This window comes from Eutrigla gurnardus, assembly GCF_963514095.1.
Source record: "Eutrigla gurnardus genome assembly, chromosome: 12".
In the NCBI taxonomy this organism is placed as follows: domain Eukaryota; kingdom Metazoa; phylum Chordata; class Actinopteri; order Perciformes; family Triglidae; genus Eutrigla; species Eutrigla gurnardus.
This window is the reverse complement of record NC_139926.1, coordinates 10,339,081-10,358,018: the sequence shown is the minus strand read 5'-3', so window position 1 is coordinate 10,358,018 and position 18,938 is coordinate 10,339,081. Positions and strand designations below refer to the sequence as shown.

The following is an 18,938-nucleotide window of genomic DNA, read 5'->3' as shown; positions in this document are numbered from 1 at the left end:
TCATTCCATGCAACATCAGGAACATGGATTCCAGACATTGAGTGTGAAATTAAAGGGTGCAATTAAATGCCAAATGTTATAGAATCATTTCAAATTAAGCACTTTGTCTCAACAGAGCAAATTCAGATTATGACTGGCAATATATTGTATATCCAATTTAGGCTGTCGTGTTACAGTCAATGTAATGTTACTTATGGTGTGCATGTTTTGGATAGTGGAGATTCAATTACTCTTTCTGAGATCACAAAATCTATCAATTTAAATGTGAAATTAGTTCTAAATAGTGCAAACAATAGCCTGCTCTATGATTTATTCTATCTGGTCACAGGGAATCCTTTATATATGACAAAATATATCGCCAATTTCAGTAAATATATGTCAAATATTACTTGTATTATACATGTTGTATATGGACTGGCACGTCTGGGACTGTGTAAACAGGTATGTGCGTTATAATTAATTGTCAGGATGAATGAGGGGCCGGACCGGATGTGGGGCATGATGCCACCTTCAGATGGGCTTTGAGGAAATGTGTAGCTTTAACAGACAAACAATAGCGCTCTTGCTAATCGCATTACCTCAAGTCATCTTTATTGCGTTTTAGGAAACGGACGAAGTAACAAGGGCTTCTTTAGCGATTATTTTTCACGCCCCCGAAGGGAAAAAAGCAGCGACAAAAAAGTGGAAGAAAATATATCGACTCCCGAGCGAATCATTTCCAGGTAAGCAGAATGCACCGTTGCTGACAACGGCTTGCTAACGTTAGCGGGCTAACTAGCATAGCACAGCGGGTCAGTTGACTGTTTACAGATGATGTCTGTGGAGAATCATGGCATTCATTAGCAGTTTTGCCAGTAGAGGCGGCGACACTATCCTCTTCCCCAAATTAAGTTATTATCCCTAGCTACACTGGTGTTGTAAACATAGCATGCTAGCCTGCACCGTTAGCAGCCCGTTCTGTCCTTGTGCCGCTCGGCTGAGTTGCACGTTAACGTCAGGTGTAACTCTAACGTCAGGCTCCTGTCGGCTAGCGTTCACATAATTCTGGTCTCTGACAGCGACAGCAGGGCAGTTTGGATTCATTTCATTCTCTGTTTTCATGTAACTTTGAGTTCACCGCTCAGCTAGCTTAATGTACGTCCCCGGCCGCAGTCATGACATGTGTGTCTAAGTCCACTCAGTCTGCTTGGGCAGAAGGGGCACGCTACCTAGTTCTTTATTAGCATTTTATTTAAGATTGCCATGCCGCACGAGAACACTAGTGCGTTTTATTCACAGGCCAAACGATGTGTAAAACTAAGCTGGGTAACGTTATATGCTGAAGTAGAGGTAAGTCATGTGCCGTACCTCACGCCATATGTAAGGTTACTGGAGTTCATTCAAGGCTGCGGGTCTTTCAGCCGGTGCCAACTTTAGACTTGTAACGAAGCGGGCAGCGCGTGCGTGACGGGCAAGTAACGTTACAGCGCTGCTCATCATCATCATCATCATCAGTTCACTTCCTGCTAGCGGTCGTTTAAAGGTGGGGATTTGATATTTACTAGTGATAGCAATAAGGCTGACTATTCCTGCTCTCTTTGTGCGAGAGGCTACTCCACGTAGTTAAATTGGCCTCGCAGTCTTACCATAGATGCAGCGTTTGGCTTGATTGATTGCAATGCAACAATGAATATTATGGATAGATAATATTAATGGTGATATGTTTTATTGACTAATTGATTCTGCACTGATATGGTGGAGTCCCTTTTTGTAGGTGTGCCTGCATGCAACAGAGCTCAACAGGGAGCTGATGTGTAGACTGCTATGCTAGTGATTGATGATTATTGTTATACATTTTTAGGAAATATGTAAGATGTGTGTATACTCCCTATGGTTTTGGCCTCATAAACCTAAGCGCAAACAGAAATTATTTACTATAAAATAACACATGCGTCTGTTGCAATGTTGGCCAAAATGAAGCTTCTACCTCAACACTTCTCAGGTTGTATGTATATGAATTATGCATGTCATTAAAGAAAAAAATGTAAATGCAGTGATACGTTTGCACACAGTAACCTATTGACATCTTTTATCTTTAAGTATTGCCCTGTAGGACTTTGAGATAGATAACAGATAGATTGTATCTGAGGACTGCGATCTTGATGGTAATCCCACACAGACACTGTAATTTTATTATCCTTGCAATACATTTTGAATGTTTATACTCAAGCAGTCAATTTCAGTCGTTAGGTTCTCCTGCTGTTACCATTAGTCCTGTTATTTTGCTGACTACAGCTAGAATGACCTTTTTATATATCCTAGAGTCTTAGAAGTCATGACTTCATGTCTACATCTAGATCCATGTTTAAGCGATGCAAAGCCATTCTACGTCAGCCAGCTCCTTTCCCTATTTGATAAATACTGTCTGTCTTAATACTGAGATGTCCTTCTGTTGAGCCTTTGCATGGACTATTTTAGGGGTTTTCAACATTTCCTCAACATCAAATCCCATTGTTTTGAGATTAATTTGAGGCAACTCACATTTTCTGTTCTCTGGATTGTAGCTTTGTGTCAGACATGCATCACTGAGCATGTTCAAGGACACAGTTTACACTCCTGAGAGGAATACACTATAAGCACTGTTGTAATAAGTAATATCACCCAAAAGAAAATCTTGAATGTGTTTTTAATAGTTTTTGGATGATGGTGGATGCTACACTGACGATGCATGTTAGTAGGATCAATTGCTGGTTTTAATATTTTCATTGATTTGTTGATTTTGATAATATAATCATGTAAAGTTAACATTTATTTTCTTGTATTATCCTCCATAAGCTTTTTGTTTTGTTTTTTTCCCCTTTTTCAGTGTTGTTTTACATGCCAAGAGTAACATTAAGAGTAACGTTTGGCTGTAGCACGACTAAGTGGTGTGGCTTTAAATTATCACACTTGGCCTAACAAACAACTGTATAACTGAATGTTCTATTCAGCATTATAGGTTTTCTATGTGCAGGACTAAGAACACTACATGCTTTGAAATGTGAATAACCTTTGTTGTCAAGCTATCATAATGTATTTCTATCTGTGTATATATTTGGCTTTAATGCCCAGTAGCGAGGCCTCGGGACTGTACTCTCACCTTTGACCTATTTGCTTCAGTAAACGCTGGAGTTTATTTCTGTATCTCTCTCTGCCAGCTTGTCTGAACCACATTTGACATTATCTCTGTGTGGGAACCCAAAGGCTTTTGTGGCTTGCCCACAAGCCCTGTCTGTCATCTCTGTGTGGCTGAGCACACGGATCTGTTGTATATAATTTCCACTACCCAAGGTACTGTCAAGAAGACAGGGTCATTAATCTGTAATAACACTTGACAAAACAGAAACGAAGCACAGCTTGGCAACACACATGAAGAGGTTGTTTAAGGAAACTGTTGGCCTTCCCATTGCGGTTGTAATGCAGCCTCAAAGAGAGAATGCTAGGTGTTACTAACAGGTAGCCAATGGCAAGGTGAGGTAGGAAATTCTACATTATGATTGGTTCCTTGAGCGTAGCAGACGCCCTTCTGCTAACTACGCTGGTGAGGGAGAGTCCAGTCTTCTTTGTTAATTTGAATTAAATGTGACATATCCAGGGTGCCCATAGCCTGCTAATCAGCCCTAATCCGATCCATTGGATTAGAGGATGGGAATGCATGTAAGACACTGCTTACAGTAGATGTGTGTGTCTTCTGCCAGAAGTGAGCTATCTTTCAGTCTTCCTAGCATTCATTAGTGGGCACTTTTTGCAGTCGCTCTCAGTGAATATGTATTGTTATTGGTAATTTTCATCGTGATATGAAATTCTTTGCACCTTGGTAAACTTTTTTTGTGAATAGTCAGCTGCTCCTACAGGATCTGGGATCTAGCTATATTCTTGCTGCCATCTTCATAATCTCCCTGTCTTTCTGTGGGATTATCATGGCAATCAAGCAGGACAGCCTGTGACTACCCACTGCTCTCTGCAGAACTCTTATGTTTTTAAAATATATTCTGGCTTTGATTTGGTGAGATACCAGGAGCCAGAATGCTGAACCAGGGTGCTGTGATGATCTTCACTGGGGTTTGTGGGGCATTGGTGGTCATTGCGATGGGCTACTACGTCTACTGGTAAGTTAAATGTGAGAGAGGTGGTTTCTTTGGGATAGGATACGTCCTACTGGTATTATTAGAACTTGTAAAAGAGATAGAAGTCAGTATAGCACTGAAGGGATGACTTGTTCAGTAGTAAGTGCAGTGCAGACCATTCAAAATGTTGTGATTTAAAATAACTTGATATAGATGCAGTACCTTCCAGTGTGTGGCTAAAGCTTTTTTAAATGTCCTTTCTCGTATCTGGGACTCCGAGCAAGCAGTGGTTATTTGTTGGCTAAGAAGCTGCATTCAGATGATGTAAAGCAGAAGCGGCTGTGCGGCCTTAAGCAGCTTTGACTCGGTCAGCGTCTCTAATCTTTGTGTGGTTACAGGTGGTCCTCTACCAACAGGGAGGTGGACCTTCACTGGCTGTTTTCATGCTCATACCCTATGTTTGTTTCTCTAAACATCTTTTTATTGCACCTCAATACAAGACAAATATGGTATTTATAAGGGAACACCTGGGTTTTAGTCCAATCCCAACACCACAGGGACAAGTTGATATGTTTGTGTACTGTTATAATGTCAGTGATTAAGTCATTGTGTTGTTTTTAGCTAGTGGGGATTTTGTGATTTGGCCTAGAGAACGGGTCAAGCGTGAAATTTTTTTATCAAAGTGGGTTTTTACTGTCTACTGTTACTGAACTACTAACCTGAATTGCTGAAATGGAGTGCTGATCCAATCAAATTCACTTGGGCTGAGCAGCGCAGGATTGTTTATTCATGGAACTCGGATATAGAGCAACATTTACATTGGTTGTGGGTGTTTAGTTGGATGATGATATTGTGGTAGTTAATATATTGTGTGAAAAACATCTTATAATCGAGGAAACCTTTTTGTAATGCTTTATAAAAGCTATAGCAGTCCTGTAGCACACACTTAGTGGGGCAGGTTGACATTATTATTGATATTTACTCAATGCAGTAAAGTCGGTATGGCTGTATGTCAGCCAAAAAGTAAGAAGAAATTGGTGTACCGAACTGTCAACTATTATAAAATAATGTAGTAATGATGTCTCCCATAAATAGTTTGTTCACTAGGCAGCACTTAGAAATTTCTTTTTCAACTGTTCCACAAAGTACATATCTTGGTTACAACTGTAATTCAAGGGATCCTTATTAGGTATGTTTTATTTTATGTATTTGTGCATCATATACGTTAAAAAATAGTGTTGTCTGCCTCCAGGGTCTCTGCCAGTGTATTGGGGAATTCCTTTAACGTGTTTATTTTTCAAACAAATACCTGTTATACAAGTAGCGAACTTCTTGACGAGTAGGTTGTGTAACATAACATTAGTATGTGTGTTTGTGTGTACAACTCCTCAAGACCCATGCTAAGTTCCTGTGCTCCTGGTGTCAGGTGGAAACCCTGGGCTCTGAACCGTAGCACAGTTAAGATACTTGTAGAGTAAAGGGAAGTCAAATTTAAACGGTTGTACACACACCCCTAACCTAAAATACATTCACCTCATGATACAGGGCAATCAATCCCATCCACTCTTAATACATTTAACAATGTTTAACTGAATCTAATCTGACAAGACATGTATTTTTTATTCTTCCCAAGCACTAAAGTTTGCAGAAACTTTTCAGTTCCACCAGTTTCTTAGCTTTTAAAAAGAAATCTATTTTGGTGTAAAAATGCTAACAATAGACTCTCTTAAATGAATGAATTAGGGCCGTCTCTGAATCAGTCGTCCACTTGTGGTCTGCACTTAAACGTCGTCTTCAGTATATTGATTTGTCATACCGTGTGGATGATTGCTTCATTCTCTTCTTATCTATAGAGATAATCAGAGGAACTACTGCTCATACTTAAGTTGTGAAATCCTAACGCAGCCCAGAGTGTCTCTGCTGCTGACAGCGCTGTTAGCCGAGCACTCTGTCAGACTGGATGGCAGTAGAGGAGTTAGTAGTAGCATGAGGTTCAAAAGCAATTTTAGCCATTTTTACTTGCGCTCAAGTCGCTGGAGCTGAGAGCGTAGAAGCAGCCAACAAACACGTGTTGTGTCGCCCTGCATTGCGTCCGATCTTCATCACTTCTTCCTGTTGCTATATCTATTCTCTGCTTCCATCACAGTGAGTTCTGGTCATTTTGAGGTAAGACTGTTAAGTTTGCAGCGTGTCATGTTGTTGCTCCTGAAGTGCTCTGCGTACAACGATATAAAAAGATTGCTTTTTGGATTCCCAGAATGTATAAAGTAAAGGTTCTTTTGGAGGCAGCATGTATGCACACAACGTCAGTGGTAAAAGGCACTTTGCCCTAGGCGCTCTGAATGAAGGCCTCCAAGTGAAAATGTGTGGTTTTTCCGAGTTTGTAGGACTCCGTGAACAGAAACGGAAAGAAGAGAATGTGGAGGAAAATGAGAACAAAGTTCATGGTGTGTAAATCTGTCTCTCAGCTCTCACACAGCACTACTGCTTGTTGCCACAATCAAAGTTGGTCCGGGAACTTCTCTATTAGCTGCTTGTGGCCAAATAGGGCCAAGTCCCCACAAGTTATTTTTATACAGTATTGACAACAATTGTAACCAGGCACCAACTGTGGAGCAAAGGAAGACAAACGAAGAACAACAAAGCACCACGCTACTTGGTTTGGGGCATTTAATAGTTCCAAATGTGGTTAATGTGTTTAGATTAAATTACAAAATATGACAGATGTTAACACAATATAGATGAATTGGGATAATTGGCACTTAAGAAATGGAATACTATAAATTAGACATTTGAAGTTGTTGGGGAGATTTGAGCATTTTTAGAGATTCTCCTTCTTATCCTCTAATGGGTCTCACATCCAGGGGTACAGATATGACAGTAGATCATATTGCAATCATTTTTCTGTTGACTTTGTATTTACTACACACTGTCATATTTGATTATTCAGTGTTGTTGTGTATTGCCACCCTTCTTCATGTGTTATAGGAGCCACAGGTGAAATGTGTGACTTTACCCCTCCAAGTCACTCTCCCAGTAGGAACAAAGGTCACATCTGTTACAGTGCAGAGAGACAACTGTGGATGTTTGGACTGATAATCAGAGCGTACAGGCACGTCGTCGTCATTGGGTGAAGGCAGGGTACACCCTGGACAGGTCGCCAGTCTATAACAGGGCTGACATGTTGAGACAGACAACCATTCACACTCACATTATGATACATACTTGAAGTATAAAGTGGCTGTAAATATGTTTGGATTGCTTAAATATTAAGGCTTGTATTTCTGGTCATCTATATTGAGAGACTTTTTCAAATGATTTGTCAAGATTGAGAAAACAACTCGGGTTACTACATTTTTGGCTCCTTAAGGGATTTAGGGTCTGCCATTTCTGTTAGTTTGATCTAATTGCAAGACAGTAATTGAAGCGACAAGAATGTAGTCATTACAGACGCTGTGTGAACAAGACAGTGCTGTTGATGGAGACCGTTATGTCAGTGTGACACGCAGACACACCATGTGTCTGTCTCTCCCTTGTTGTCTCGCATGCAGGCTGTTATTCTATAAAGCACCAGACGGTCTCTTGTTCTCTTGCTGATTTGCTGATACAGTTGTATCAGTGAATGCAGGGGACTGAACATATGTTGATGTTGCTAGCACTGCACAGTTAATCGTTTAATAATATGACATTTTATCTTTCAAAATGAAGTGAACTTCGATTTCAGAAATGATGCTTTAATTTGAAACTTGTTCTGTTGAATCAAATTGATTACCCCCTCTTCACAGGTTAACACATGTATTCTATTTAAGCAATTTCAGACTGCATTCCCATTTTATTAATTTATAAATGTGCAAATATGTCAATATGCGTTTATGGGACTAGAATGGACCATGTATACCATATACTCTTAATAGTTGATGTTGCTGTCACTAAAAAGAGAGAGTTATAATGTAAAGTAAAGCAGGTGGAGGCTGAGTTGTCAGTCCTGAAGTGGATTGGGTGTCCACAGATCGCCACACAGATCTGCAAAGGGACGGATTAGAAGAGTTTCTCAGAACAGCTTTAAACTGGCTTGACCTACACTTTAATGGGCTTCGGTGCAGATGTGGGCACAGTCGATTCAAGGCCAGGCATCCTGTGGCCATCCTGAAGGGTAGTGATCGTTGATAGTAGTAGTGTAACGATTCATGCAATGCAGCGTTGAATCGATTGTCAGTCCTACCGATTCAACTAAATCAATCTGCTAAAAATAAATAAATAGAATGAATCACTTTGGCTTCACCAATAATCGATATAAATGCAGTAAATCTTATGAATCGCAATTCTTAATTATGATTGTTTTAAGACTTTTAAGACACATTCGCCCCTGCCAGCATATGTAGCCTATTGAAAAATGTTCAATATAACTGAGCTGAGCTGAGCAATGTTTAATTACATTTTTGTATTCAGCATGAAATATTATGCAGGACTACTTTTTTATAGAATATGTTAAATAAGTAATTCTGTTGTCTGTTTATTTTTTCACCTTTCAGAAGAATACAGATAGTCTCACTCGCATTATTGCATGTTTATTTCATGGATATAGAATTTTGGTTAAAAGTTACTGAATCGAATCGTGATTTACAGAATAGAATCGAATCGTTAAAAAAAAAAGTTAGTTAGTTAGTTGAATCGAATCGCCAACTACTGAATCATTAATCGAATCACTGTGAAGCCAAAGATTCACACCCCTTGTTGATAGTAACTGTCACTTCAAACAAAAAATACTTTTTTGTGAACAGTGCTATGCTCACTGATGAAACAACTCTCCGCCCAGTCTAATAAATCAGTCTAACTAATGGGCACCTGGTCTTATTTTGACTGCATACAAACTGTATAAAAATGTGGCAAATGATGAATATAGATCCATATTTTCCCCATCTGTTAATTCTCTACTTAGACTCCACAAAGGAGTAGAGTCTTTCCCAGCATGCTTTGCACAATCACAGAAACAACCTGGATAGTTCCCCAGTCTATTGCTGCCTGGTGCTAATAGTCAGATGAATAGTCACATCCTTACCTAGGGCAGTTAAATGTTTCTAGTTCAGCTGAGTTGAATGTGTTTAGCCTGTTGGAGGGAACTGGAGCACAGAAAGGAAACTCACACAATCATATAGACAAAACCTTAAACTCTACACTGGCGACAGCTCTGTCATGGTGGGCAGCATTGTTGTTGGAATAATATACACATACATACACTTGGGCTCGGGCTCCAACTAATGGTAATTTGTGTATTCTTTGCAAAAAGCTTATATGACTACTACCAATCACTAAAAAATGCATCGATTGCCCGTGGTAGCTGTTAAAACTGATGTGCTTGTAGCCGACTCTGTATAACCTACACCATTAAAAAGTGTAGCGATCTCTCATGCTTTCGTCCATGCGCTGCCCAACGTTGACATCTAAGAGCAGTCTTAATTGTAGTCCGTATAATCCGATATTTCTTCGTGAGCTTTGCAACACTGATTTGAATTGATATCCCCTCATGGGTCCTCATGATACAGGATGATTGTCGCCAAAACTTTCCAATCGGTTAATCAATTAATACATTATACTATAGACTGACTAGACTGATTTACAAGATCAGTTGCTGAACAGATTTCACAATCATCAGGTGGATTTATTAGTAGTTTAGCTTTCGAAATCATGCCACAATTGAGTGTTGATCCATTTGCTTTGTCGCCATAAACATACCACACCAGAGTTTGTTTGGAAGCTGACAGGGACCTATTGTTTCAAGTGGTCTCTGTTTGCTTGTTTGTTCCACACCAGGGCCGGATTGAGCTCAAATGAACCACACTAGCCGAGCAAATGGACCCGAGCTGATTAAACTGAACCAAACGGCTTAGGTGTGAAAGCACCCTTCGTTTTCTGAGGCCTGTGCTTTATCTTCATGTAAACCCTGAAGCTGAACTATGCTTAACTTTTGTGTAGAATGCTTGTCATGAAATCTTATGAAATCTTATGTCTCATGGCCTTTGTGAAAGGTCAGGCTGGGGTCTGAACGAGGAAAGACACAAACAAATCCAAACTCAGCATGCATGCTCTTTGTCTTCTGTTCCACACAGCTATAATCGCACATTACCTAACAAGGCGTGTGCCACAGTTTACTCGGCATCTGTCTTCATGTTAAATTTCCACCCATACTAAGAGCAACAGAGGCTACTTCTGACATTCTAATACAATTCAACCTGTTTGATGTAATATGCACTTTATTAGATTGTGCTGTAATGACACTGTACTGTTCCTTTATGTCACTTGATGTTGGCTTGATGTTGGCTTGATGTTGACTGTTGGGTCAACCCCTGTTCTTCTGTCTCCATCAGGTCTGTAGTTTTAGCTGACGGACCGTGTAAACGCGGCTTGTAAAAGGATCCCACCGTGGTAAGAAACGCTACTGTTTTTTTTTTTCATTTCTGACAGCATGTTTGCCTGCAGAGCAACAGTCTTAAACAGACCACATCCCTTTGTCTACACTGTTCCATCACTCTCTAATTGTTCTCCTTTCCCCCCCATATCTCAGTGTAGTTGTTTTCATTGCTATGACGCTGCCTCCTCTGTCTCTACCCTCTCTCAGGTTTGTCATAGTGTATAGAGAGGAGCCTACTCAGCTCTCCAGGCTCCTCAGCTATGGCTCTGCTGGACTACCTGAAGAGCCTGTTCATCCTGCAGTTGCTGATGGGCTTTGTGTTTGTGGTGAGCGGCCTCATCATAAACTTCATTCAGCTCTGCACCTGCATCCTCTGGCCGATCAACAAACAACTCTATCGCACAATCAACTGCAGACTCTCCTACTCCCTCTGGAGTCGTGAGTATATGATACTTAAATTATTATTATTTTTTGTTTTAAACAAAAGCACCTAGATTTTCCACAATATCACCAGGCGCCCGCTAACCTTGTCTATCTGCTGTTTGGTGCTGGGCAGGTGGAGATGCCTGCCCATGTGGGTTAATGAACATTTACACAAAAATAGCTCCATACAGTTGGCTCATAATTCTGAGTGCATCGCAGAGGAGCAAATCTGACATGCGTTTAAAGATAAATGCTTTGAGCTGCTGCTAAGCAAAGTTGTCATAGGACTATACATGATGAAGCGTTGTGCACATGATGTGTTGTTATCTTTGCAGAGCTGGTGATGCTGCTGGAGTGGTGGTCAGGCACAGAATGCACCCTATACACTGACCAAGCTACGGTGGACAAGTTTGGCAAAGAGCATGTCATCACCATCCTCAACCACAACTATGAGATCGACTTCCTGTGTGGCTGGACCATGTGCGAAAGATTTGGCGTCTTAGGGGTCAGTAATGTAGCAAAAATGAATCAAATTAATAATTAGTTGAAGTCAGACTTGAATCCCCATTGCGAGAAATCTAAGCTTCACTACTCTACACATCTGTATACCCATCCTTTCCTTCTAGAGTTCAAAAGTGCTAGCCAAACACGAGCTACTGAAGGTTCCTCTTATTGGCTGGACCTGGTACTTCCTGGAAATAGTCTTCTGCAAAAGAAAGTGGGAGGAGGACCGAAAGACTGTCTTCAAGGGACTTAGCAGGCTCAAAGACTATCCTGAATATATGTGGGTAGGTAGACGTCCAACATACTGTGTGTGTCTGTCTTCTGGTGTGAGTATATGTGTAAGCTGTGTGTAAGGTCTAGCAGTGTGCTGAGAAACATTATCCCGCTACACATGGTGTGACGTGACATGATGACGTGATCAGTTCAGTCTCAGAATAGACTTCTTAGGAACAAAGACATGTTTGGTTCAGTGAAATTGTTTTGTTGTGCAACATTTGCTTGCTCTTAGCGATGTTGGCAGCAGCCGTCCAGCTGAGGTAGTTGAGCGGAGCGCTCGAGCTGGGGCGTAGGGTCTGATTAACACTTGGAGGTAGGTAGGGGCAGTTCTGTTGACAGCCTTGTAGGCCAGTACCATTGTCTTAAATCTGATGCGAGCTGCTACAGGGAGCCAGTGGAGGTCACCGAAGAGGGACTGGGAAGTTTAGCAACTCAAAGATGAACCATAACCTCGGCCGGTAAGCGCTTTACATTGAGCAAGCTGGTTACAATATTACTGTTTGTCTCCTTCCATCCTAAAAATCCATTATTGTCGACGAAGCCACGCTGAAAAGCGAGAGCGACACCTTCAACAAGCACCTATCTTTCAGGGCTCTGCCCCAAAATAAAAACGGTTACATTTGTGGAATGCTGTAGCAAGCACCGCCTGTCATGGCAAGGAACTACAAATCACAGGAGGCCAATATCTTTTCTTTCTTCTGTAAATATCAGTCTACGGTAGATATATGGAGCGTTAATAATATTAGTGCAGGGATACAAATTGACTCTAACAAATCGTGCAGTAACGGGACTTTACGTTGATTGAAATCCATTCATTTTTGTTTAGTCAGCAAGGCTTACTGCAAAATTACTGCAACTTAACAAGTTGCAGGTAAGTAACGGCAGGCACTGGGTATGCATCTTCCCAAACATTTAGCAGTTTCTATGCAATATGTGAATGCCCTTATAGTGTGATTGCTTGTGTTCACGTATCAAAACTATTAGCTTGGTGAATACAATATTACTACAAATAGAAACAATCAAGTAATAACTGCAAAAAAAAATAAGATCCATGTTGTGACAAACTGGAATTCAATAATTAATATGTCAGTTCTTCAGGATCCATATGGATACAAAATATGTGGCGGTCCAGCTGCTGCCCTTTGACCTAGTTTCTCATACTGTACGTAGATGGAACTCTAGTTATCTGAGTGCACCAGCTGTATTTGAAATCTCTCACCAGGAGGGTGTGTGTTTTTTCTGTGGAACCTCATGAACTGGACTTTCCACAAACAGATTTTTTTGCTTCACATTGCAGAGTGAAAGCCTCCTCAGGCTGTTTTCTGTTTAAACAAGTAGGTGGCTTGGATCCGTGGCTGCAGGTCCTGCTGATTGTTGTGCACCTTTACTGCAGGTGTAAAGCACCTTGTGCTACAGATTTTCGCAGTGAGTCAACCAGTTCACCAGCTGAGATTAGGCAGATCAGCAGTTGATCTAATTACCCCTTAAGTCAAGCATTAGGTCACTGCTGATGACATGGTTTTGGGTGTTCATATAAACAAACTATCTCTTTGGTGCAGTTGTCATCCACTCGTCTGTTGAGATAAGATAGTGATTTCATCGTAGTGTTATATTGAGGTTAACTTGATCTGTGATTCAACCAAGCAGAAATAAAGTAGTTGACAGGACAAGAAAGTCAGTCAGTGTGATTGTTTTTTTTTTATTTTTATAGCTTTGTGTGTGTGTTTTAACACAGCTTATCTCCCTCCACAGTTTCTGCTGTACTGCGAGGGCACCCGCTTTACAGAGACAAAGCATGAAATCAGCATGCAGGTTGCAGAGAGTAAAGGCCTGCCCAAGCTCAAATACCACCTACTACCGCGCACCAAAGGATTCACCACCACACTGCAGTGTCTTAAGGGCACAGGTACCGTGTGCAAACACACACACACACAAAGGTCATCACACTCAATTCACAAATTCGACTTTTATTCTCAGTCTGGGTTTTTCTTTCTTGCAGTAACTGCCGTGTACGATGTGACTCTCAACTTCAAAGACAACCAAACTCCCACTCTCCTGGGCATCGTCAATGGCAAGAAATACAAAGCCGACTTGAGTGTAAGGTGAGTGACCCCGGTACCCTCCATTTACCTTCGAATCTTAATTTATAGTGATGAAGACGCGTTACATTGCCAGCTGTACTGAATCGGAACATGATGAATGTATTCTAAACCTTTTTGGCCCCCTACCCGCTGTGTTTACGTCATAATAAGGAAAGAGACGCTGAGAGTGTTCTAAATGTTGGCTAGTTTCCCAGCAATTTAATTGTTTTTAGAACAATCCCTCTAATGGCCAGGACACTTCTAATGAGTAAAGAGCTGGGAGCCTGAGACAGAAATGGACTGGGATGGCTCCCCTCGAAACGGCTGGGATAAGCATGTTTTTTGTCGAGACAGCAAAATCTAATTAGAAAAAAAATAGCATTTCTTCATTTTATCTGAGAAAAGAAACTTGAGGAAAAGGAGAAAACTGCAAGATACTTTTCATGGTTCAGCAGACTGGTGTCAATTAAACATACCTAGTTTAAAGAAATCCCACAGTCAAATAAAGATGATCTATAGTGCAGTGGTAGAGCACTGAGGTGAGGGAGCCCCCTGGTGGTGAGAAACGTCACGACAGCGTTGAGTCCTACTTGTTCATGCAGTGTTAGCTGAATGACCTCATTTGTTACCAAAAAAAACGTTGATTCTATTAAGTTGGTCGGTCATGATGTCAATATATCCTTTTAAAAGCTAGAAAACACACATTACACTTAATGGACCAATGTATTATTATTGTTATGTCACACTAGTCTGTTCTCTTCTGCTAACTTGATATAAAGGTGTTCTTTTGTATTTTCCCAGTATTTAATTATGTGCTAATTTTCTGACAAAATACAAATCTGTGAACGGCTGGAATAGTTGGTCTCTAATCTCTGTAGTTGTAGGAATCTCAAAGTCCTTTCCCAGTTTAAGACATTTCCCCCCCCATCCAGGCGTTTTCCTGTGGAGGATATACCAGATGATGAGAAAGAGTGTGCGATCTGGCTGCACAAGCTCTACCAGGAGAAGGTAAACCCAGGAAAGACATTAGAGGCACAATCAAAATGTAAAATCCATTCACAAATGTCATTTTTGACACATTTACAATTCTAGTAGCCTCCACATTAAACTCAGAACCCACTCTGACACCATAACTCACTTAAATGCACTGGGGTGGAGTTTCTATTCAGGCAGTTTGTATGTTGACTGGACATGCTTTGGATCATTTGGCATGAAAGTGTAAACTTCATTAATGGCCCCAGATGCATCTCTGGCCCCTGAGACCTGCTTTGACGTGTTTGTTTATTATTTGTGGGGACATTTATTTTCTGATTTGATGCCTCACTTCACAATTTCTGAATGAGGCAATACCTGATCAACTCGTATCGTGCAAACCAATTCTTCTTGCTGTCCTGCACAGGATGCCTTACAGGAAATCTACAAAAAAGAAGGCAAGTTCCCTGGACCCACAATAGTCACACGTCGCAGGCCATGGACACTGCTGAACTTCCTGTTTTGGGCCACCCTGCTGCTTTCGCCCCTCATCAACTTTGCTTGCGGAGTGGCTGTCAGTGGCTCCCCACTCCTAATCATTGGCTTTATCATCTTCCTCATCATAGGTAGGTGATCTCTGCACAAGTGACCCTTAAACTGTACAATAAAATGGCGTCTTCCTCTTGTGGATAGACCAAGAGGCAGTGGTAGTTTGACTTTACCCGGAGGAGAAAAAAACAAGTCAAATTGCTAAAGGCAGTGCTGTTTAACATTTGGATCGCTGTCTTCACCCCGACCCACTCTTCTTTGTTTTCTCCCCAGCCTCGATAGCTATCCGCCGCCTCATCGGGGTCACCGAGGTGAAGAAAACCGGCTCCAGTTACGGCAACCCTGAGGCCAAGAAACAAAACTAAAGTGTGTGTGTGTGTCTCCCCTCCCCCTCCCCCCCGTGGACGGCCGTCTCTGTACGGTCACCCTGCGGTGTCTCACCCCAACCCACCTCTATTCTCCTCCCACTGTTGAGTCAGTTGGCAGACTGGGGAGGAGAGCCAACTGTGAAAACATAATAGAGACCCGAGTTAGAAAGCATGGAAGGTCTGGGTGCAAGCTCTGGTGTAACACAGAACTTAAGAGATGCAGTACTGTGTCCCCCTGCATCTTTCTTAATCCTACTGTCAACATCCAAGTCCCATTATATCCCGGTAACACTCCAGGTTAAACTCCTAACCTGTCTGAGGTCACATGGAAAGCCACACAGCCCATTTCCTGCTGTGCTCTACCTACCGCCACTTCCTGTCGGTCGTTAGCCAATCAGGGAGTGGGGACGGGCTCATTTTTTTTTTTTGCCCACAGAACAAAAGGCGGTCTCTATCTGATTTTTTTGAATGCTGTAATGTTGCAATGTGTGTTTTCTGCAACAGCAATGTGTAACATGCAGGACATCTCCCTCCCCTTTTTTCCCACTTAGTGGGACTTGTAACAGGAATTGTTGCCTTGATGCCCAGCCTGGTTTCCTTAATGTTAAAGGGCCGGTTCACCCAAATCACTACACATCGGTCTGAAGTAGCCACCACGGACACTTCTACTGCCCCTTCATACAGTGTGGGTGAATGAAATGTCCATGGTGCACAAATCCTTCTAAAAGTAATTTGAACTTAACAGCAGTGTGTCTTTCCAGCGTGTTGCTGTGTACAGTGGATCGTTTCTCACTATTTTATCATAACTTTATGTTGGTTGTAAAATACAAAATGCTCTTGAGTTTTTCAAATCTAATTTTCAATCATTCCAGCACTACCGATGAGATTCAGCTCCATTAGCAGCAGAATTCCCAGGGCAAAGATCTGAAAACATACATCCCACATCATCTCCAGGGCTAGATCCTGCAAGGACTGAGTGGGGAAATATTTTGTTTTAAATCTTGTGATCTCGGTGAACTGACCCCTTGATGTATTGGCATAGAGAGGCTGGCATCTGTTAAACTACAGCAAGGGCTCCGAATGTGAAAACTGTCCTCATCAGGGACACCATCATCTGTTACAGGTCTCGTTTTTATCCCACAGCACCCAACACCCAAGGATTCACCTTGAAACATTTCAATGATTTCTTCAGTTTCTATTTCCATTTTCACTTGCTTTACACAAACAGGAATTTGTTTCAATGTTGTGTTCAATGTCATATTAATCCAACCAGCAATCCCAGTCCAAACATTGAAGCAGTTCAAGCTACCCCTCCTCTGATGCCAGTGTTGATGGTTTAAATGCGGTGCACACTGCTCTGTTGAATTTCAGTGCAGCCAGATTCCAGAAAAATTTAATCAATTTCCTTCATGTAGCCTCACAACTGTCTGCATATATATATTTTTTTCTGTCCAGACATAGACCGTAGTAGTGATCTTTTACCCTTTGCCTTAAATCAAGCTTGCTCAGGCAAGGGATTGCTCATTCGACACCCCTTTAAAACAGCACTCACCTCTTACCTCTGCGTTATGTTTGAATAATCATCCTCGTCCTCCCATCACAGTACATACAAGGAGCAGTGTGCGTTGATTTGGTTTGATCACCAAAGCAAACGATTATTTGTAAACTATTTTTCATTTTAAGCTAGAAAGTTGTTGGTTTGTTGCTTCCTTCTATCCCTACATAGTCGTTCGTGAAAGGAAGCTGCTTTCACACTGTGTGCAGGCGGCTCACGTCCTCATGTCCTAGCCATTGTCAGTGCACAGCTCCATACATTTCACCATTTTAAACTCAGTTTTTACCCGCCACAAATGAAAGGTTGGCTGCTACAGTACATGAGTGGATCTCGCCCAGTGTTGAGGCACATTTCCTGGTTAAAAAAAAATGCAAACAAAGGTAGCAAGACATGCCCTCCCATACACACACACACACACCCCCCACACAAACGCACCCCTTCCCATGCCAAACGTAGTGTTAGTCAAATATTTGGTTGGTTTTATCTCTCCCTCCTCAGCAGCACTATGTTGTGTACTTCATCTCGCTGTAGAGTTATCTCAAACCAGACAGATTTCATACAAGCCTTAATAGACAGTGCTGCTTAATTTCTGTGTGAAAATGTAGAAGCTAACTGAGCCCCTGTTGTAGTAAAGGATTGAAAATAAAAATAAATGCCCTCTTGTATAGCAAGCAGTTTGCTGGGATTAGTTGCCATGCAGCTTGTTCTCAAGATTTAACATTTAAAAATAACTGAGAGTAGATGAAGTCTGCTCTTATGAATAAGAGCTGTTTGTAATCCAATTCTTTCTTTTTTTTTATAAAAAGATATTTTGAGTTGCTTTACCTCAAATTATTGTTTAAATCTTAAGTAACTTGGCCTGTTATGTTTTTCTTCAAGAGATCTGATCAGATACAAATGCAGTCCAACTCATTCTGTCATTCAGTAAAAATCATATTCCAAAGTAGAAAGGATGCTGAGAAGTTCAAACAAATATTTGGAAATAACTTTTTACACTGGATGTTTTTTTTTTTTAATTCAGTAAAGAAATCTAACTGTAACATGTGGTTGTTGTTCTTTTCTGAGGTCTCCAATGGAATCAATAACATTACAATTGACATTTAAATGACTTCTCTAAAGTCTTTAAGATAATTGAATTAGTGGCACCTCTTGTGTCAGCTTTTGTTTTGTTTTCTAAGGCTATTTTTATGTTTTCTTCAATTGAAACACTTGATAATATTAAAGGATTTAATCACAAAGCAACTCTTACTCTTTGACTTATTTGAATTTGTGTGACTTTCTCTGTTTGCACCGTAGTCAGATGCAAAGACTATAGCTCAGCGTAATCCCAGGCGCAGGGTTGGTTGAATCCACACAAAACATGCTTCAACTGCTTCCACCTTCCATCTTTTCTCATCCATCGATGGAACCTTTTTTTACAGAAGCACCATCCTCCTCCATTCATTAATGAAACATCCACAATTCCCCATTAAGAGTGTGACACTAGCCTATAAATGAAAATATGTACATAATGTAAATGATGAATGTCACGTTCACTTTTAGAAACTAGAGCTGTAGCTGTTATATTGCAGTAGACATTTTGAATGATAAATGAAGCAACTGTCCATCAAATGTCCTGAGGACGTCTTGGATACGTAGTCGCAGGACGTGTGACAGATTGTTGAGAGACTGTATAAATGTGTACATAATGTAAACGAGTATGATGTTCACTTTTAG

General features: G+C 41.0%; 1 protein-coding gene across 2 annotated transcripts; it reads left to right on the top strand.

The window, feature by feature from the left end:
* Positions 1-549: 549 nt before the first annotated feature.
* agpat3 (1-acylglycerol-3-phosphate O-acyltransferase 3) lies at positions 550-18,460 on the top strand. 2 transcript variants are annotated; one of them, XM_084023537.1, is made up of 10 exons: positions 550-722; positions 10,451-10,508; positions 10,702-10,932; positions 11,253-11,422; positions 11,544-11,705; positions 13,450-13,603; positions 13,697-13,799; positions 14,711-14,786; positions 15,178-15,376; positions 15,573-18,460. In XM_084023537.1, exons 3-10 carry the CDS (start codon positions 10,755-10,757, stop codon positions 15,662-15,664), a joined length of 1,134 nt encoding a protein of 377 aa, XP_083879663.1. In that variant the 5' UTR covers positions 550-722; positions 10,451-10,508; positions 10,702-10,754; the 3' UTR covers positions 15,665-18,460. The 2 variants fall into 2 exon arrangements, with proteins under 2 accessions (XP_083879663.1, XP_083879662.1); XM_084023536.1 differs by lacking the exon at positions 550-722 and adding an exon at positions 3,737-4,127.
* The last annotated feature ends 478 nt before the right edge of the window (positions 18,461-18,938 follow it).